The sequence below is a fragment of the Bacillus rossius genome, chromosome 16 (genome assembly GCF_032445375.1).
Source record: "Bacillus rossius redtenbacheri isolate Brsri chromosome 16, Brsri_v3, whole genome shotgun sequence".
Lineage (NCBI taxonomy): Eukaryota > Metazoa > Arthropoda > Insecta > Phasmatodea > Bacillidae > Bacillus > Bacillus rossius.
This window is the reverse complement of record NC_086343.1, coordinates 24,210,046-24,232,852: the sequence shown is the minus strand read 5'-3', so window position 1 is coordinate 24,232,852 and position 22,807 is coordinate 24,210,046. Positions and strand designations below refer to the sequence as shown.

At 39.1% G+C, this 22,807-nt stretch overlaps 1 protein-coding gene across 1 annotated transcript in view; it reads right to left on the bottom strand.

Moving 5' to 3' along the window:
* LOC134539821 (uncharacterized) overlaps positions 1-21,209 on the bottom strand; it is a 35,420-nt gene extending 14,211 nt beyond the window's left edge. The window contains exons 1-6 of the mRNA XM_063382112.1: positions 21,042-21,209; positions 19,764-20,054; positions 18,860-19,017; positions 17,901-18,145; positions 14,380-14,637; positions 7,024-7,061 (exon numbers count right to left, since the gene is read on the bottom strand). Coding sequence (XP_063238182.1) covers positions 7,024-7,061; positions 14,380-14,637; positions 17,901-18,145; positions 18,860-19,017; positions 19,764-20,054; positions 21,042-21,139 — 1,088 coding nt within the window. The 5' untranslated portion in view covers positions 21,140-21,209. The remainder of the gene's footprint in view (positions 1-7,023; positions 7,062-14,379; positions 14,638-17,900; positions 18,146-18,859; positions 19,018-19,763; positions 20,055-21,041) is intronic.
* Between the last annotated feature and the right edge of the window lie 1,598 nt (positions 21,210-22,807).

The following is a 22,807-nucleotide window of genomic DNA, read 5'->3' as shown; positions in this document are numbered from 1 at the left end:
ATTCATGTGAACCAGACATTTAGTACACATAGTAATCACATTGGATATGACCTAGATTCTTGGCTAAATTATGCTCATACTTAAATAATTCTTCTGCCTAAAAAAATTAATTAGATTTATAACTAAGGCTGACAGAACCATTTCTTGCTCAGCTCTTTTAAAGACTTATAAAATACACTCACTAATGAATACATAATGTTCTACAATTTGTAAAATAGAATATTTATGGGTAGAGTTTACATCTCGATACCATGTATCACCAATGTTTTACTTACTATTATTTATTTTGTGTAAAACAAACATGTGAATGTTCCCTGCCAAAAAAAAACCATATTCTCATGCTTGTCCGGTATGAATGTCAGGTGGTAATGATGTAAATGCAACCATGATAGTGACATCATCAATATTGTTATTATATTGCAATGTAAACTACTCCTATATAAACTACTAGCAAAGAAATAAGCTGTACATGATCAGCTAAATATAAATTCTACAGTTTAAGAATAAATCAATACATAACTAGGTAGTTATGTGATGTACCTTATATGTAAAATGCCGCTATAACACAAATATCTCAGAATGTGCTCTACAAGGCAAATGAAGGAACATCTGTGGAGAGTGCTCAAAATTGCTTCTTTTTTTAATTGGATTTATTTAAGAAAAGCCCACACTTGGTGGTAGAGCTTATCAAACTCTGTAGATATAAAATACCTTTAAGCCAAGGAAAATAAGTGTGATTTAGCAAACTAAAAACAAGTAGGTTAAATGCTTGGTATTTATAGAAATCACAAGTCATTCAAATCTTTTACGTAGCAATTTTGATACTTTTTCAGTAAATATGTAGTTGGGCGGTATTTGCGGAAAAAAATTTTAAAAATCCGAAAATACCTTTATTATATGCTTTTCAACTTCCTCTTTTCATTAAAAGCGGCGGAGATAAGAAATTCCAAATACTTTAGGAGATATCGAATTTTTAAATTTCATCACAATACCAGTGCATTGATGTGGCGATTATCATTGTTTCTTGTTTACGTACGAGTATCTACTTTTTTTATTGGATAATGATGTCACGTGATTGTTCGTGATAGGCCAGAATTCAAACGAACCAATACGTGATTATTTAGTTCATTTATTGTTTAAAACGGTGTTTAATTACCGCCTCCAACTTAGGTGAGTTTTTAACGTTTCTAATTTTAAAGTCTTATTTGTTATTTTGATATTGTTGCGCAAGTAATAAGTAACAAAAAAAATTTACGTGAGTTGTTACTGTGCATCCTTTGTTACGGGTTTGTTAGGTAAGGTCAGTTACATTATAAATAATTTAAAACTAAAGAATAATTAAAATTAATTCACATTATTTTTAATGTCGGCTTAGTTTGAAAGTATTAATAATGTAACTGACCTGACCTAATCAACCATTTTATTAATTACGCATTGATGATTCACGTATTCACGAACACACGGCAAAATAACAAAAATGGCGTCGCTCGAATGGTTCCACAGGTCTTGTATTGCAAAATTAAAAAATTTGATATCTCCTAAAGTATTTTGAATTTCTTATCTCCGCCGCTTTTAATGAAAAGAGGAAGTTGAAGAGCATATAATAAAGGTATTTTCGGATTTTTAACATTTTTTTTCGCAAATACCGCTCAACTACATATGATGAAATTTAAAAATTCGATATCTCCTAAATTATTTGGAATTTCTTACCGCCGCCACTTTTAATGAAAAGAGGACGTTGAAGAGCATAAAATAAAGGTATTTTCGGATTTTTAACTTTTATTTTCGCAAATTCCGCCCAACTACATATTTACCACTTTTTCCTTTAAATTTTTCATTTTTAATGCCTTTTACTTTTTTTTTGTATTTCACTGCCCTCCCTAATATATAGTTTTTAAACATACAAAGGAACCATAATAGGTAACCAAAGTAACAATAATAGGTCTACTCAAAGAGACTGGTTTCAAGAGTTTTGTATTTACAGAAAAGCATTACCTCAGCAAGATGCTAATCATAATAAATAAATATGGCCAATTTTGACACATAAGATTTTAGTTTCATAACCATGAATTTTTCCACTGTTATGATAGTGTGTTTTTTTCTAATTGTGTTGGACAAATCTAAGTACATTTACTATAATACATTAAATATTAATTTTATATTATATCATATCTTGAGAACTATGTATTTTATCTTGTAACAGACACTTCACGTACAAAAACAAAAGTTGCTACACAAATACCTACCTGTTTCGCAGTTCCTGTATCTCGTTAAGTTCTTCCTTTGAAATCTCTGCTTCACAATCCAAATCCAAACCGTACTGATCTAAAATATCAGTAGTGTCGATTGTTACGTGCATGTCAAGTAAAGCATTCCCAAAAGCACAAATAATTGGAGAATTACTGTCTTTCATAATTTCCATCGCTATAAACTCGTTGAGAATTACTTTTTGTAACAATTATAATACATTTACAAGTATTGTATCACTCAGCTAAAGCAAGAAATCAGTGCCTCTTCAGGTAAATTGCCTAATTCCATATCTACCATCTATTCAAGATAATTATTTAACTGAAATACTTAATACTCCAGGACATAACAGCTGCGTCAGTGTTCAAAATACAAAGTTATTACAAAATAGCCAACACTGTTTTTTATTCTGATCAAGAATGCGTAGTGACCAACATACACAAAGAAAATATAAACTTCCAGCCAAAGGAAAACGACCTGCATCCATACAAGTAGAAGTATTCACAATGAAAATAAATACTTGACATTACAAACAATAAAAATTGCTTTAAAATATAAAATGTTTTATAAAATAAGAAAAAAGTTCAACAGCAAAGTAGCGATTCCCATTGCCAATATTTCCTGCAACCCCACACAAATAAAAAAAACTCAATACCGGGCTTGCAGGGTTTAGCCACGTTTGCATGATTAATTAGTGAATGAATAAAGCTTCTTTTTTTCCTTCAGCTAAATGTGCAGCCATTTTGGTTAAAAGCTCAAAATAATTGTTGTTCAATGATAGTTTTACGTGGTAACATTAAACCCCATAATCCCCTTGCCATAATCCCATATAAACAATATGGCTTCAGAACAGAAGGCATTACCGAATGTTTTATCAACAAAGCTAAACAATTTATTGTAATAACACTATAAAATGCCGAAAAAACTCTTTGAAAAAGTATGGCTCCTAGAACTTGACATCGTACGGCCGAAGGCCACCCCAAAGCCCGACCTGCACCCGCCAGTACTCGGCTCCGCTAACGAAAAGCACCCCTAGCCATGGCCCACCTGAGTCAAGTGAGCGGACCGCAGCCCAAGGTAGAGAATAGCGAACCATTTTAATTACGCATGCAACGCACTCCCCGTGCCAACAAAATTCCCCACACAATAATAAAGTAATCAAAAACAAACAAAAGCCCCTAATTAATAGAGTGCGACGTAGGAGTGCCTGGGTCACTCACGTGTAGCTTTCTACTAAAACAGCTGTGAGTGGAACCCTTGCGGCCTTCAGCCTAAATTCGGTAGTGAAACGTGTGACGTAACGCAAACCGCCCCAAATTAGCATTATCATTCGCCACGGGAGTAGTTACCAAGAAACAGACAGTCTCCAGCTTGACTCTAATATGCAAACTTATTTTAGACAAACTTATTAAATGTCAATTCTAAAACATATATAGATATTAAATTAATCATTATGTTTTATTATGTGAATTTAGAGCCACTTAAATTTAGTTAATTATATTTTTACGAATAACGGAACTTTAGAAACACTGGCGTGACAGGGAGCTCACCCCTCCCCTCGCGCCAGGGCCGCACGTCAGTACAGCGCGACTCGCGGACCGGGACGGACGCACGTCCCACGGGGAGCCAGCATTTCTTTGTTTCACCGAACGTCCATCTGGTATTTATAGTCACAACCAAAACCTTTTTTTAAATACTCCCCGTGTGCGCCCGGTCCTTTTCCGGTGTAGGGCCTAACCCAGCCGCGTCAATTTAACGCGCCCCACACAAGGCATTACGTGGGGCCGTGCAGTATACGGTACGGGCCGTCTCCCGCCACCCCAGAACTTTAGTTAATCGCCCAGTGCACAGGCACGGGCTACATCCAAGCTTAAACGTGTTTTTAATTTGGTAGCGAGCTGCGGTCCACACAGGTGGGCCCGCGCGCCGCAATTTACCGATTACGAGATTAGCCGACGCTAATCGAACACTCTCCCTCAACTGCGACTGGCGTGAGGGCTTAATAAGTAAACACACGTAGAGGCACGCAGGTGTCCCTCTCAGATAACGTGTGGAGTGTAATCGTGTACGTAAGAGCACCACAGGGTGCCGTTTTGTCAAGTGTAATTGTAATAATAGTGTAATCAAAACTTCTACGTGTTCCGATGCCTCATTGGCAGTCATGTACCGCCGAGTAGACCTCGCGCCCAATGTAATGAACCAGTGTAAATCGTGAACAATAAAACGTCCACCCCGCAACTCCCGTGCGCGACGTGCGACCCGTAGAACAACCAGAACAGTGTATGTAAATTAACCTAAACAACCCAACCTAATCAGGAAACAAATTCCATCACCGCCGACGGTTCTAGTGGGCCACGCTGGGGCAACGAACCCACGACCATCACACGGTTAGACACCGAGCTAGCCTGGCGACCTCCCGGAACAGAAATCTCTAAGAAAGCCAGCAACCCCGCTAGGACCTGCGTCCGACCTCGAACACCAGACCGCGGCGGACGGCAAACTTATGGAAAATTTAATAACATTTTATATTTCACCTAACTATATCCACCTACCAGCGCACAACCTAATAGAACACACATTGTATGAAACATTAGATGGAACTATGTAAATAGTCCACCAAATATTTAACAGCAAAGGTCCCACAGGGATCGCCATTTTCACCTTTTTATACAATATATACACAGCCGATATCCCTTAAACAGATGCTAAAATTCAAATGATTGCAGACGACATTACACTTACTAAACAACATGGCAATCTCTGCTACGCCTTAATTGCAATGCAACGCCAATTGACCACACTAGAACAATGATACATGAAATGGATAATGAAAATCCTTCTACTAAATCTGTCACAATAATAATCACAAAAAAAAAAAAAAGGAAAAGATCTTAGATCCTCAGCTCAAACTATTTAACTAAGATATTCCATATGTAAAAACTGTAAAACACTAGGGCTTAATCATGGATAAAAGACTAACTTAGCAGCCACATAAAACCAATTTTAAAATTCAGCAATCGTAAAATATTGTAAAAAGAATTAATCCTCCCCACCTTGCTAAATAAATGTGAAGTCTAGGGACATGCCGCAAATCTTCACATTAAAACTGTCCCAAATAACCCAGACCAAATACTTTAAAAAATTATTGGAGATCAAGACAAGGACACACACGCGGCTGCCATCCATCAGTTTCTTAACATCAAATATGTCGCAGTGATTATTATTTTGTTGGGGGTTAGCCTGAACTAACCGTCAACATTGAATTAAGGAAAATGGGGGTGACAGAGGGGCAGGTGATACTAAATCACTTTCCAAAACACTACATTTATTATGGAAACGGGAGCAGGCACAAACACTTAACATATTAATTACGGACTCCTACAAGATACTATCGAGTCTCTACCTACTTAACCTAATACATCACTGTTCATTGTCCTCATGAGGTATCATTCCCAGTATATGATTCATTAATGTCACTGTTTCCAGGAAGGGGGGAGGGAGGGAGGGGGGGAAGACCAGTGAACACCGTCCCAGTTCATTAATAACGCGTATAGTTTTATACGGCAAAACACAACGGTGGACACGGGCCGATTCTGGCCCTCAGACTTTACTGTACTTGCCTTTATAATCGCAGCCGTCGGAGTCCGTGGTAAACAGGATATCACTCGTGTGCTAGCGGTAGAGACCGAAAATGGGCTTTACCACCAACGGCGACAAAGTCCTGTAGCGACCGCTGGGCCGCTCGACATGGTAGAAGACTCAGGTGTGCAGTCCGGCTATAAGCTCGCGAGCCGGCACATGCACGGGCTAATATACCCGGCAGCCGAATGACATCACATGTTACGTAACCGCGGCAGTCCACTGACGTACTGCGGTACCACTTACACTAGGGGAGGCCGCACGAGGATCGGACGTGCCGGTCGTACACCCCGCAACAATTAAAACAAGGAACTTTAACTTTTATAACCAAGTACAGGCTCACACATATTTTAACATCAATACACTAGGGAATTACACCCCCAAAACGCTTAGAAAATTAAAGAAAAAAAACCTAAACTTTAGTAGCAAAAACACCAAGCAGACGACCGCTATGCCCACATTGGCTGTGCGCCGATTGGCCAGCCAATCTGGAACAAACCTGTTTCTCTGCGGAGCTAGTAGTACTCTCTCTTTACATACACACACACCACGAAGTGCACATAATGTAAACTCGCACACTACAAAAAAATCACCGGAAAAAAGAAGCTGTTCCCATTATCAGTTGCCATCGTGTAGGATCTCGGGCAAGAGGGAACTGCCCCAACCTCACCCGAGAAACAGGCCAAGGGCACGCAGGTCGGTCCAGGGCCGGGGTATACGGGAGCATGTAAATATTTAAATAGGATGGGAAGAAAACTAAAAAAGAATGGGTAAATAATAAAAAAAATACTCTGCATGAAACATACTTTATAACTGTAACCCTAGTCTAAAATAACAACCTGATAGTTTTATGTTTCATGTTGGGGACAAAAACCATTCAGCCTAAGCTGAAAAAAGAGGGGGAAAAACTGCTAAACTATGCCATTCTTTCTCTCACACACCAGACTACAAAATACACGATTATGTGCCCTTGCAACTGGTTCCAGGTCGGAGTGGGCCAGTGTCATACTCGCATGTGTCGAATGGGATTGCCCGTGCAGCTTTACGTTACTCTCACACCAAAATTCACTATGTCACTTCTGACATACGGCAAAAGACTATAAATCACAACACGACACAAACATCACGTCTACCAACCTGGTTTTCAGGGCGCAGCACTCCTCGCCGACACAATTCTGAAAGGAGCAACAAAACAGACAGCTCATTCACAGGCCCATGAGCTACTAATATCCACACACCTACAACACCCTGCGCCTTCGAATCCAATGATTAAAACCTGCGTCACAGTTACTGAAACAACCTAGAGATTTATTTGTGGAAGCTCTGCTTCTGGTATCACGACACACAACGCCTCCGGGGACATATGACCATTTGGAACATATATTGAATTTGATAAACTGAGAGAAAAAAAGGGGAACAAAAACAATTGACATGCTCGAAAGCTGGCATGGAGTGGCTGCTGTGAATCTTTGGCTTTCCAATTTTAGCATGGAGCAACATGGAAACCATGGACACTAACATGACTTCCCCATTCTAGCATGGAGCAACATGGAAACCATAGACACTAACGCTACTTTGAGAGAATTAGGTAGAACTTATTTAGAAAAAAATGAGGGAAATTAGGTAATCTCTTATGATTAGGATAAATATAATTGTTAAAAGTGTACATAGGATTTCTAACATTTTTTACACTTCAAATATTGTTTTAATTTTTTTTTTTAAGATTTATTTTTTTATATTTTTTTATCTTAAAATAATTGCTACGAATCATTACAGTTGTTGTCCCACCCAATACAAATAAAAACATTTTTTAATCTCAAATCTTTAATAGTATATTTATGCACCAAATGAGAAGGTAAATTAATATAAAAAAATATCTTATTATAAATAATATTTTTGAAGAATAAACAAATAGTCCCAATGATATAAACCAGTTTATTATTACTGCAGCAATTATTATTAAGTTAAGTTATTGTCAAACCCCACTTAAGTACCCCATCATTAAGATGAAGAAAGTACATAATACGAGCAAAATACACAGCTAAATAAAATAATTTTCCAGCTAATAAATTTGTAAACATAGGGTAATAAGAAGTCTATTCTAACATAGTATAACTTTTATTCTGATAGTTTTTACAATTGCAAATAACACATGTTATTAAAATAATTAATTTTATAATTAAAATACTGATAAAATTAAGTACAAACATTAAATAGTATTTCATACAAAAAAGTATCTTCAGTACACACAAGTATACAAAAAACCATGGCAATTAGGAACAAACTTACAGGAAACAAAGTTTCAGACATTAAGTAACCATTTTCAAGAAACTTGTATTTAGAGATGTCAAAATATAGAATTTTCATAGATTCAGAAGCTGTTGATTCTTACCTAGATTACGATTCTGTATCATTGGTTTACAAAATTTATGAGTTTAAGATTAAATATGCAAAGTTTCATTTGTTGTGCAACAGGTGAGTCAGGTAAGTTATTGTTTAATATGGCTATAAATAAAAAAAAATCCACATTTGTTTGCTACAAAATGCTCCATTCAAACTCCTTCAAAATAACTATAGTAAAAAGTCTTTAATCTGGTATTAGATAAATAATAAAAACTAACAAGTATACAGTAGCAACACACCCAAGCAATCGCAAGTTATGGATAATGGGTGACGGCAGCATCCCTCACGTCAAGTTAACAAAGGTCTATTAAAGAGGATTAGGTCTAGCCATCTTGCAAATTCAAATATGTTGATACCTCTTGCAATAAATCTTTCGTGCTACCGTATTCACCCGAAAATCAGACGATAGTTTTTTCCTTCTAGAGGATTCCAAAAATTGGGGGTCGTCTAACAACCGAGATCAAACTTTTTTTTGAAGATCGTTTTGTTGTATAACCTACCTATAATAACAAAGGTTGTTTATTTATTTATTTATCTATCAATAGCCTCCAATATCACCCAAACAATGGGTTTCCCATACGCCAAATATTGCAGCACTTCATGTTTTCCATAACTTCCTCATTAAAAATGCTGTAATGTTACTCCAGCTAAGCAACGATCAGCAGCTAAGAAAACAATAGCCGTGCTCATAGATAACACAATTAGAGGTGGGTCGAAAAGTATCAACATGATACTTTGTCACTGATACGCACCTGTATCAGGACGGACAAACGAGTACACTTGAAAAGTATCAAGTACTTTAGTACCAGTACAGAATTCGCCTGGAACAACACCACGGCCAATTTGCGCAGAACCCGATCGCAGATGACGGTCACTTGGGCGGAGCTTGTGAAAGGGGAGGGAGCAGGAACGACGAATAAGGGATAAAGAAGGGAAATAATGTAGGGGAGGAAGCGCAGGGGAAGGCGTTGAAGGAGAGGCGCAAAGCGAAATTGTTACGAGTCGTTTGGCTATTGTCCCACATCAAAGTACGCTCAGTGCGCAGTGAGTGCACAGTCTCGTTCAATAATAAAACTAATGAAATTTTAATATTAAAAAGTACATTAATACAAGATATAATATTTATATTTGTGCACCTAACAGCTATGAAAATGCAAATAAATTCTCAGTTGACACTAATAACAGATGTAATCAACATATGGACTTTATTTTTTCGAAAACAATTAGTAACTAGTGTTTTCATACATTAAAAGATTACGATTTTATCAAAAATTAAAAATTAAAATAAAACAGATACGTACATTAGTGAGCATACTATATCAATGTTTACGTTTCAAATGTTTCTTCAGATTAGTCGATGATGATTTATAACTCAGTTTTTGTTTACACAAATTACAATTAGCAAACTCATTATTTTCCGTAAAAAAATTCCACACAAATGAAGTCTTTTTCCTGCACTTAGCCATTCCTTATTTCACTATAAAGATACTAACTATAACAGCCCGCAACAATGTACATGGTGGTAATTAATACACGGCCAGGACGAACTGCAGTGAATGTTGAACTGATTGATACTGGCTGTATCAGGCAGGCATGAGAGTAACAGAGGTAGAGAATTACCGGGCGTGATGAATAATGTATCAGAAACACACGGCACGGAGGATGTGTACCCTGTAACGAGAATGCTGATACCTTGTCTCTTCCTGGGACCGCTACTGCTCTGATACAAAAGTATCAGAGACTTGTAACTAGGTACATTACTGTATCAGTATCAGGTTGGAACAGATACCGAAAAATGCTGTAACAACCCACCTCTAAACACAATACGGACGTGTATACGACACTTTCTCTGCTGCATGTCATAGCCATGTTACAGGCTGCCAACATTGCAAAGCGAAAGATCAGTAGTCCCGTCAATATGGAACATACTTCGTGTATTTTATCTTTGAAGTGGCATATGTTAACGATACATATTTATCTATGGTGAACGGAAATTGCATTGTTTATTTGTGACAAAGTTATTTTTAAATTCGGTAATTGTTATGGCTGACCACGTGGATGAAGACAGTGAAAGTGATGATCATCATAGTGAAAATGGAGAAGAGGAAAATGTGTAATGTAATTAACTGAAACTGGAAAGAAAAAAAAGCAGTTGAAATAACTTAATTCAGCGTTTTAAATGTGTGATGTTATTTGTAGAAGACAATTTTAGAAATATTTGTAGATATTGCTTATATCAATGTTTTCTTGTGAATCCAGGCAATGGCACCAAAAGAAAGAAGCTAAGATTGTGAGTTTATAATTTTTCCTGAAACATGTTTTCATAATTGGGGGGTCGTCTTACATCCAGGGTCGTCTTACATCCAGGGTCGTCTTATTTTCGGGTGAATACGGTAAATTTTTTGGTTTGACGTGACATGGGACATAGCTTTGGCTACTTGTTGAAGTCAACACTTGTGAACTTGTGTGATTAACATGATAGTTGTAATCACCAGCATGAAATAATAAGTTATTGCCTCGAGGCATGTTAGTAAATATGTGGTCACAACAAGGTAGAGAAGGTCTGGAAGATATGATTTATGCCTTGACATGCCTAAATTTGAATAAACAGTTTAAAATTACAATTATAGCGAAAAGATGGAAAAAAAAGTCCAACATGGCAGGGATTAATCCCACTTAAAAGGGAATATACACCCATCTGACGGTCAAGTTAAAACAATGTAGGGCTGCACAATTGGTAGTTTATAACATAAGTTTAAATGTATATTGAGCCAGTGTTATTTTTTTCTGGATGTCTACTTTTGCCTGAAGTGATCATCCTTATCTCCAGTATTCTGAGGGGTTAGGTTTTTCAAGACAAAAGTGTCCTTTCTAAGTCCTTGAATAGTCAAGTTTTCAGATACAAATACAAATAATAAACTATTTGTGTTTGAATCACCCTCGAATACTAACTCTTTGAAATAACAAATATTTGCTTACAAATACTTGACATAGTTAGTACACTTTGTGAGTTTGTCATATACCAATGTTCACTGGTAAGATGAAATCATTTGTGTGATTTGAATACCCTTTTTTGTTGTTTAATGGGCCTTAAGAATCTAAAACATGAATAATAAATAATAAATGATTTTTTAAACATGCAACAAGCATTAAGAGTTTTTTCGCCACTACCTCGCTAAACAGTAATGGAAAAAAATCACGTAAATAATTCAAAACACTGCATATTTAACATTTCAAACTTTAAAACAAAATATTATTTGTATTCTTTTTGTCACCGCACTATAAGTGGGCAAAAAATAAATGTCAATAATAACGAACACTCCATTGAGATAGGCATTAAAATAAGTAATCGTCATAGTTTCAATGGCGTATAAATCGATAGCCACAATCAATCTAACACTATGTAATACAGACAGTGTGACTCAAAAGTATATAAAATAACCAAAATAATGGTAAGATTCAAGTTTAATTTAACATAAATTATTTTTATAATATTGCTGAACCAAAATACAAATTATCTGGTGCCAGTTAACAATGAAAACTCAGGTGTAGCTAGGGTTCAAATATGTAAATACATATAAACTTAATTCAATCACTACTTTGGGAGTACAGCAAATTAAAAAAAAGATTTATCTTTTTTTTTGTAAAAAAGATTGAAATGGATTTCACAGTTCACGAAATTTTTTTGTATTAATATGAAGAAAAGCAGTTGTGGAAAATAAGGCGAATAGGAACTGAAATGAAAGGTTGGTTGGTTAGTGAGGTTAGGTTAAGTTAGGTTAGCTGCATAATTTAAAAAAAATTATTTCATAATTTAAATATTTTAGCAAAACATTTTCCATATAACTAACTTAACTAACTTAACCGAGCATTTCAACCAGTTTTTACATGACTTAAATTATTTTTAGTGGGATTTTATTTTTAATTCTTATTCTTACTATTAAAATTCTATATTCATATTCGTGAATATATGGTACATATTTATATTTGATTCAAACTAAAAAAAACTGACATTCGCACAGGCCTGGTCCTTTCATTATTTCATGAATATAAATATCCACGAGCTTCCATTAAATAAGCATTAATATTAGCTTCTCTGAAAGTATTTTTTTTGCAAGTACAATATAAGTGGTAGATTTTTAATTATGTTATATTCATATAATATAACATGTCACTTGGTTTGTTATGTATTTATTTTTAACTAAGAAAATTAATTTTTTACTCAAGAATTTCTCCAATTTTACCCCAGAATTTTAGTGTCTCATCTAAAAAGGTTAAGACTTACTACTAAATTTCTGGGTCTCTATATATACTGACAATTCAACCAACATATTTATTAATTTATTCCTTAACAGGCCTCTCTTAACTTGGGTGTTCTATCCCCCTTACCCATTATACATAATACATACGTACTAGTCAGTTTTCTCATTGCACTTGTTTGCACTTTCTGCACCTTCTGTGCTGTTTACTTTGGTGGCCATATTTGTTCCAGAGAACTGAAAGTTACTTAGCACTCCAAAGCCTTGAAATTACTTGTAATTGAACTTTGTGTTATTTCTCAGGGTTTAATATATAATCACTTTAACCTCTAAACTCTTTAAACCCATTCACCCATTAATTTATTCCTATTTTCAAATGCAAAGCATAGTGCTACCTGGCAATCAAAAAAAAAACTTTCAGAGGGAAATATAGGCACCGAAAGACACCATAAGGGTGATTTGCCTTCGTTAAAGCAGATATCACACATTGAATGATTTTCAAAAAACATTACATACTGTACATAAACATACCATATTTACTCACGTAAAGCCCCCCCCCCCCCCTCCCTCAAATTTTCGACTCCAAAAAAGGGGAGGGGGCCTATAGGCGAATTTGGAGGAAAAAATAGATTTTTCTTTTTTTCAACTATGAAAAACTAACATTTAATAAAAGCAAAATGAAATACTGCCACAACTTATTTAAACGCCAATTAAAATTTAATTAAATGAAACAGCTGGCGGAATGACTGGCAAGTCGTGCGTCTTTGTTCTAATGAGGGAGGGTGGGGAAAGCAGCAACGCGGCAGGAGGGAGGGAGAGGCAGCGAGTCCGCAGGGGGAGAGAGGCAGACACGTGGCTTAACCTCCCTCCTGCCAGCTAGCCAGCCAACCAGACAAAGGAGTGTTAGAAATACCAGTACCTGCTCCACCCACTTCCCTTCCTCCTTCACTTCCCCTCTTCTTCTCCGACAACACTGCACATCATCAAAAGCGCGCGAGTCCAGCTTTCTTTATCTTTATGTCGTTTGAGATACGACTAACTGCGTACGTCTGTCATGCCTCATGTCATGACAGTCCTAGCGAGCAAATACGGTATTATTCTAGTTGTATCGTCATTCCCAAAAATTAATTCAATACTAAATGTCGATGGCTTCACATAGTAAGTACACTCTTAGTAGGAGAGAGCCAAGCATTCCATTACATTATATACAGAATATACTTTAATGAAGCCAATTTGAAAAATTCAAATTATAAAATTTTGTTATGACCTAATAACTATTGAAACCAAGATGGTGAATATAGTTCCTATTTCTCCACTTCAAGCAAACTATCATCTCAATGGGATCATAAAAAAAATTTCTAAGACATCAACAAAAAAAAATATTTTTAATGTGCCTCTTTTTAAAATGGCTCAGGATGAAATTACGACTCAAGAACTTGCCAAACTGGGAGGACAGGAGACACGCACAGCATAGGAGACACACGTGCAACCCAGGAGATACGCACGACTAAGGACAAAAACATGCGGCTCAGGAGACACGTGTAACCCAGGAGAGACACGCGCAGCCTAGGTGAGACACGCGCGGCCCAGAAGTTACGCACGACCCAGGAGACACGCGCGCGGCCCAGGAGACACGCACGACCCAGGACACGCGCGGCCCAGGAGACACGCACGACCTAGGAGAGACACGCGCAGCCTAGGAGAGACACGCACAGCCCAGGAGACACGCGCGGCCCAGGAGAGACACGCACGAGGCCCGTCAGGCGGAGCCGTGCGTGCTGCACTGCCACTCGGGCTGGCCGCACTCGCACGTGCGGCCGGCGGGGCGCACCTGGAACACCGTGACGGCCCGCTCAGCGTCGGCGAACTTGCAGCCCACGTGCAGGTCGCAGATGAGGAAGGTGTAGAACTGGCTGCCCCAGCGCTGGCGCAGGTACACGGAGCGCGGGTCCTCGCGCAGGACGTTGCGTATCGCCGCCGCCAGCTGCCCCGCGCCGCCCAGCTCCTCCAGCTGCGCCTGGGCGCGCTCGCTGAACGTCACCGTCAGCTTCGACGCCGGTGGCTGGGTCACCCACGAAGGAACTCGCACCTGCAACACCAGCCGCTCCCGTCAGACAACCGTGATGATCACCATCTCCTACTGTACCTGAGAGTACGCCTGTGCTAGACCACAATTATTCAGTTTCTTTAAAATACCTCATCCAAATTACTTTCTTGATACCTTGAATTTTTAATTTGAATATTTATTTTTTAAATTTCAGTTACATCAGTAACATCTCTCCTATGCAAAAGGTAAACTAAAGAATTCTTTGAATGTTATCAATGTCTTAGGATGAAATAACACACAAAAAGAGTGAAATAGTAGACAGACTCTTCAGATGATCAATATCCACCCAGACATGACTGGGAGCTTGAAACTATCCTAGACTATTCTGCTTCCGACAGCTTAGTGGTCATTTTCTCATCAAACATTTTAAGATCAATAAAACACCTAAGTACTTTTGCATTTAGCAAAATATTTTTCTTAGTTCATTAAACAAACAAATTAAAAAAAGTTTAGGAATAAGTCAACTAATTTTTATTTTCTTTCCTTTTCAAAACAAACACAGAGACTTACGTTTTTGTAGCAATAATGCGTAGTAATATGTATACGCATAAATCTGCATAATTTGCTGGTCTGTTTTTGTCCTGCAAAAGGAATTAAAGAATGGAGTGGAAAATAGTTAATCCCCAATATTATAGCATGCATTTTGTATTAAGAAAATAAATAACCAATATTCTGGCTCAGTTAAATCTCCACAGAATAGATTTTTGGAACATCCAGAAAACCTTGTTACATGACGCCTTCGTGTACTGGTTAAGAATATGTGCACCTTCTGCTTAACAAAGTCTTTAGTGCTGCCTATTTGTTTATGGCCCGGGTTTTCGCCTTATTGCAAGTTCCTAGGTGCGGTACAGTGGAATGATCTTCAGAAACTAAATATTTATATTTATTTTCCTTTGTAACACACGGCCATGACTGAACACACGGCCGCTGAGAAGTGTCATGGCGCCGCACGTAATGGGAGTTCTTCACCGTCAGACATCTCCGCACTGATAACCGGCAGAGTAAAATGTAATTACAGTAAACTCTCGCCAGTCCGTGGCCCGAGAATCCGAAGTTCTCAGAAATCCGGGGTATTTCCGAAGTGACATGATCGTTACTGTTTAGATGTATGTATCACTATTCTCAGTGGATGATAAGAGCGACGCTCACTGATATTTATAGCGCGGTAAAAGGCTCTGAACTGGCGCGCAGTCATCTCGTTCCCGTCAGATAACTGAAATTTGAGCGGTGACCGTAACATTATATGGCGGGAAAATAAAGATAAAGGTGTAATGCCTTTTCCTCTGGTGCTTTCAAGAAATTTTTTAACGGTTTTTTACACCTAAAACTTCAAAACCATGCCTTTTAGCCATTTTAACTCCTCTCAATCCGATATAAAAAAAACAGTTGGGCATTAGCAAATTCTTAAATGCTTTTCGTAAACAGACTCCAGTCGGATATTTAGAGTAGGTTGGAAATCGCGTAGGTTTTCCTGAAGCTCTGGGCACCGTGTGTCAGTGTGTGAAACATGTTGCCAGTGACAAGTTTCCTAGCTGTGCGCGGCACACGACTGTAGTTGTCATGCGTCACACGCCGGGAATGCTGGCCGGAGGGAAGGTGAGTATAGTTCATTTGCGGTAAAAATAAATACTCTAACCGCCCTGCTAAATTTTTCCATTAAAGAAATTTTGAAGTTTCAGAGATTTTCCAGCAGAAATAATGTTCTGTAACTAACAAACAAATTGTATCAAAAAATTAACGGTAAATGGCTGCCGTGGGGGGCCTTAAAAAAATGTTCATTTTACCGGGAATGGACTATACAACCTGGCTTTCGTCGCATGCAGTGTGGAGTAGGGGAGGAAGGATGTTGACAGTTTCACACGCAGAAAATGGCTAGAGGGCTGGAGAGAGGGAGAGAGATGGTTTGTTGTCTGGGAGGGAGAGGTAAGCCGTATGACGTCATGCATCCGCTGCCTTTGCAGCCGCCAGCCTGTCTAGACGAGATTCTCGCACTCCCACTTACGTCGCACAAGCTACTGCTGCCGTGTTTTTAAACGGACTGTCCAATTTTTTTTCTCTTCTTATACGAACATTAGTAAGTGCACTATAAACCAACACAAAATATATGCTGCATGTTAAATAATAGCTTTGTATAAGCTTTTATTGTGAGTTTTACCATTTTTTCCCCGATTATTTTTGTTTTGTGCCAAAATTTCAGATTTTTTTTTTATTTCTCCCGTTTCTCTTTAGTTTAACTGGACTGGCCGTGTGTCTGTGAGGGAGTGGCCTTGAGTCTCTTGCCAGCTACGTATCGCTTCTCTCTCCCGCCCCTCCTAAATTCACTTCCCCTTATCAAGGGGCTTCCCGTTTCAGCGCACGCCACATTGCTACGCCTAGCTCTTTCACATCAAAGTGCGACTTCGGGTGCCATTAATTTAATTTAAGATGACTTTAAATTACTTTTTACACAATTTACTACCAACTTGAACAAATGGGTGTGTTAAATTTAATCAGGCCAGGCTGTAAATTTTCAGGAAAAAAAATTTCTCGGGTGCTTCATTTACTATGAATGGACTATACTGGTATTGCTTACGTACCATTCTGTTAACTTCTCAAGTGTCTTGTTTATTATGACGTCCTGTGGTAGTATTACATGTTCATTGACTACCATCTTATCTTTTAGAATTTTTTTTTGTATTTTAATGAAAATTTTTCAAAAATTCGAAGTTTTCAAAAATCCGAAGGTCATAAATCCCCGACACCCACGGATTTGCGAGAGTTTACTGTAATTACAGGAACCCAACTTAAATCGGATAATATTGGTATCCGTGAACTTCCCTGTTATTTCGCTAATCAGTGTTACTTTTTAAATATCCACCAAAAGCCTGCAGACCACCGCGCATTCCTTCTCTTAGTCTGTGTAACATTTTGCATGACATAATGTTACGCTCAAAAACCCATTATGAAAAGCAGGGGTGCAACAACTAAAATTTTAGAGGGGGGGGGCAATATACCTTTTAATAAAGAATCGTCGATCCCCCCCTATTGAAGCGGGGGGGGGGGGGCAGGGGCCCTCCCCCGGGAAAATTTGTATTTCAAGGTGGAAAATGGTGCTATTTAAGTAGTTTTACTATCTAACAATTGATTACACAGAACTTTCTTTGCCCCCGTTTGCCCCCACTTCAAGGTTTCAGGGGAGGGGGGCAAAATACCCTTGCCCCCCCCTGTTGTTGCGCCCCTGATCAAAAGTGAAAGTGACACCTCACCTGTGCTGAAGGAGACATGGAGGCCCTCTCCGGCCCGGCGGCGGCGCCGGGGGCGGCCAGGGACGCCCCCGCGCTCTCCTCCCCGTCGGGGGCCTCGCGCTCCTCGGGGGGCGCCGCCGGCCGGGGCACGGGGCTCGCCGGCGGCTCGAACTGCTCCGGGTTGTCGTACTGCGGGATGTAGGGCTTGATGTCCAGCACCGGGGTGCCGTCCACCATGTCCACCCCCGAGAAGTACACCGAGGCTCCTGCATACAGCACAACACCTACGTGCAACCAGTTTCAGGAAACAAACTATTATTTAAACATTAGAACTGAGACAATTGGGAAACATCATGATTAGGTGGCTGCAGGTATTAAAAAAATGTATTCAATTTTTGCAAATAATTTGTATTAAATTTATAACTTGATTTCAATAAAATAAAAAAATCAGGACTCGCAGAAGCCCTACTCATGATATAAGTATATTTATGTCCTTTAGACATGTTTAGATCAAGGTTATATATCTTGCAATAGGGGTGCAGGAGTAGCATGTTTTAACCTCGAGTCAAGTCACGCAAAAAAAATAGTGAATCTTTGAGTCGAGTAGTCAGCATGACTTTTTCTTTGGTATTTTTTCTTTTGGGCTCAACTAACATGAAACAGTGGTACAAAAGTACACACTGTAAATAGTATCTCATAATGGTTTTTGAATCACTATCATTGTACTAATTGCATAATTTAATAGCCTACAGACCCTATTTAGATTTACAAAAATTTTTTGGTAGTTTACACATTATTGTACAATATATTTTCTTGATCTCAACAAGAATACAATTACACATTAAATGGTTTTTTTTATAAAGATTTTAAGAGTTCAGACCTCTTTGATAATTTTACATGGAACCAATTTGTAGATAGGGTAGCGCTTAAATCATAATCAGCAACAATTAATGTAGATCAATGCAAAAAGGAAATCATACCATCTAGCCTGTCGATCGCCACGAGCGAGAGTCCAATGGGCGAGGGTCGGTTAGGGGAGCGTGTCCCGAACACGCCAGTACGTGCCCCGTTCAGCCGTGGAGGAGAAACCTTCGCTCGCAAATGTGTTGCGTCATTCTTGTGGAAGTGGAAAAGAATCCTGCGGATGGAACGTAACCATTAAGCCTTCATTAACTCTTCAACGTGTACACATTAAGAGATGCAATTTTCACAAAATATAAAGAAAAGATCTGCTGCAAATATTTTAGCAATAATTATCCGTCAACATTACATTTTTAATCTTTTGAGAACAAACAAATGGAGAAAACTAAAAAGATTATAAAATTGAAAAATTAGGTTACAAGTGAATGCTTGTAACAACTTTATGGCTCTCATTTTTAATTATCTCCACTAAATTGTAAAATCTTCTCAAGCAGTTCTGTTGGATTTGTAAACAGTGATGCTCATAACCCAAGCTGTATGGATATAACAAGTTTGAATATGGAGCCATTCAAGCACCTCAACCCCAGCGCTCTTTGCGAGTACCAGGAAGACGTCAAGTGTTTGACTAGACGCTGCCATCAATATTAATACAGGACTCTTTTAAAAAAATTATACATTATACATTGCAACAGCATCAAATTCACAAACTGAATGGTATCTGTCAACTCAAATGCCACAGCTAAACCAGTGGCGTAGCTAAGGTGACTGGCGCCCCTGGCCAGACTTGAAAATGGCGCCAACCTCAAGGTTTAAAAGAGAGGGGGAGGGTACAGTAACAGTCGTGGCAGTGAACCTCCCCTCCCCCTCCTGCGTCGGCACCCCTGGTGGGGGGCCATCCCTGCCACTGAGCTAAACTACAAATAGCTCGCGCAAGGCTAAGCGACGACGGGCCGAAGCACGCACCACATGTGGGAGAACCCCTCCAGGCCGTCGAGGGCGTGCTCCGGGTTGGTGAACACGTCGCCGTGCAGGGTGAGCTTGCCCTGGCCGTGCAGGCACACGCCCGGCTGGCGCGGGGTGCCCCTCTTCTCCGGGAAGCCCGTCGTCACCGTGCCTATGGAGCGCAGCACGACACGCTCGTCCGGCACGGGGGGAGGCGTGCCCGCGCAGCCGGGGCACCGCCACGTCTCCAGCGCACCCTGGATCCTCTCCAGCTCCTTGCGCTGGGCGTGCCCCAGGCTCCGCATCTGCTGCCTGCGGGGAGCGCCCTCTTACCTCCCTGCTCACACTCCTCTCTTTCCACACTGCCGACTCCAACCTCTTCCTCTCGCGGTTAAGTGGTTTACCCAGGGGCGCAACAACTAAATTTCCAAAGGGGGGGGCAATATACCTTTTTATAAAGAATCATCGATCCCCCCTACTGAAGCGGGTGGTCCGGGGTTCCTCCCCCGGGAAAATGTGAATTTAAAGGTGGAAAATGGTGCTATTTAAGCAGTTTTATTATGTAAATATTGATTACACAGCACTTTCTTTGCCCCGTTTGCCCCCACTTCAAGGTTTTCCAAAAGATTTATTAAGAACCACAACATCAAGTTGTAGCTAGTACCAAACACACAGTAGCATGGTAACAACAGGATCAGACATACTTTTCATGGAAAACATTCTCAGCTGTGCTAAAAACAAGACAATGACCGCGTAATGGTGACTGACTAACATTAAGTAAAAAGCATGGCAGCAGCCAAGTCACAGCACAGTAATTATTGAGAAAACAACATAAATTTTTAACGCCATTTTCAGGCTCTGCGGTGTTAAAAAGTACATTATTAGGAATTTTAATAATTTTTTAAAAATGGAAAAGCAGTCTCTCTTAGAATTTACCTTTCAAATTACTATGTTGTGTAGTTGCGCTATAAGTCTACAAATGTGCTACTTAAATGCAGCTTGCATGCTTTTACGAATGTAGCATAAGGTTTTAAGTCCAGCTTAACCCCAAAAAAATTATACTAACCCGGCATTTACGATACCTACAGTTGTTATAAACTATATATACAATATATTAGTTTCAGAATTAATATGGGAATGCGTATGTACATGTTGGGTGCGAAAAAATGTAATACACTTAAATACAAAAACAAATGCCAATACAAAACACAACTATCATCTAACGAGGTTAGGAATACCACCAGGTAAAGAATTACATAAGTCCACTAAGTAAGCTACGCAAATACAAATTTTGGATACCTAAGATTACATATTTCATTCCGGGCAACAGTTAATTGTTTCTGAAGAGTCACAAGATCAGAATTCAGAGATAAATCGTTATTACAGTCTGACGCCATTCCACATACATAAAACAGAGATAATGCACTGACTGAGTTAGCACTTTTTGTTTTTAATAAGCGCTCTTCACAATAGCGCGGCGCGGCGCGATCTGGCGGCGCGATGAAGCGATAACTCGCGATCTAACGCGAAGTTGCTGGCTGTACACTTCACAATGGCGCGACGCGGCACGATACGACTGGTGGAAAAAAAATTTTTGAAACAGCCTGCTATCTGCCGGCGACATTTGATAACATATAAGTAAATATAAACAAACTTTGTGGATGTATTTTAATTTTTTTTTTCTTTTTTGTCAGGCATTGCATATTATGCAAGTGTACTGTAACTAAGCATCGGTGAAAAGAGACATGAATAGAAATTGCCATGCAGTAAATGTTCACAGGCGGAGAGTGTTGTTGTGTTTATTATTACTTGATAATAATAATAATAACAGAAGATGGCACACAAGGCCCACAAATGCAAATAGATTGGGTCAAGGGGACTACAATAATCTTATCTCAGAAATGCGATTAGGAGACAGTGATAACTATTTCGTATTCATGAGGATGTCCCCTAATGAATTTGATGCTTTGCTGCATATTGTTGGTCCAATGTTACAAAAGAATTCTCACTGCCTACCATTTAGCCCAGCAGAAAGACTGTCGATGATATATTGTGATTTTGTAAGTACAGACACTTCTTGTAATTGTTTTGAATTTGGCAGACTTTTTTTTAAAGGTATCTTGCATCAAGAAATGATTTTACATCAATATCACTTTTCAGATACCTATTACCTTCTATTTCAACCGTTCGTTTACTAACAACTGATATTCTTATTATTCTCCTAATTATTGCTTGCGATTGGCTGTTTACTCTGACGTCATCAGCGACGTCGCCCGCCGCGGCAAGGCAGTCTTGTCGTGAGCTATCGCGATGTTAACTCTGATTGGTTGGTATCGAATGATGTTACATCGCTACGCGTCGCATCGCGCCGCTCTGCGCTATTGTGAAGAGGCCTTAAGGAGGAAATGTGAAAATTTGGATAGTGTCCCCATCTATGACATGAAAATCGTGGAGTAATTATTTTTTTTTTGTTATGGTTAACGGCTTTCGCCCACAACCAGCACAAGATACACACAAGGTTGACGACGCTGGAGTGAACTGTGTAACGATGAGCATACACAACCAGGTCCTTATACAAGTACTTGCGCTCACAGAATAAAGTCATGACTGAGCAACAAGCAATATAGGGAGCACATTTTTTTTGTTGTTAAATAAACACACATAAACAGGAAGTGTAAGGATACCTAACAGGAACTAAGAACTACCTATCTTGGTGGTTGAGACCCGCCGACCAATTGTAGAATAGGCCATGGAGCAGGGTCATGTTATGTAGTAGCGGCCACCAGGGTGGGGGTTACAGGGAAAAAGGCATCAGTTAAATATGTATGTCATGTTCTAAACAAAAGTAACGAGCACCGTACAGACCTCATGTGTGGACCAGAAGAGTATGGAGGGGTACCAAGGTGGGAATTGCAAACCGAGGGCACCTAATTGTGAGTAGTGGTGAGACCTGGATGGAACAGCAGGACATTCAAACAACAGATGGTTAATATCAACCAGGGTGGTATCACAACCGCAGGCAGGCAGGTCCTGGAGGCCAAGTTTAAGCAAATGCCCAGGGGATG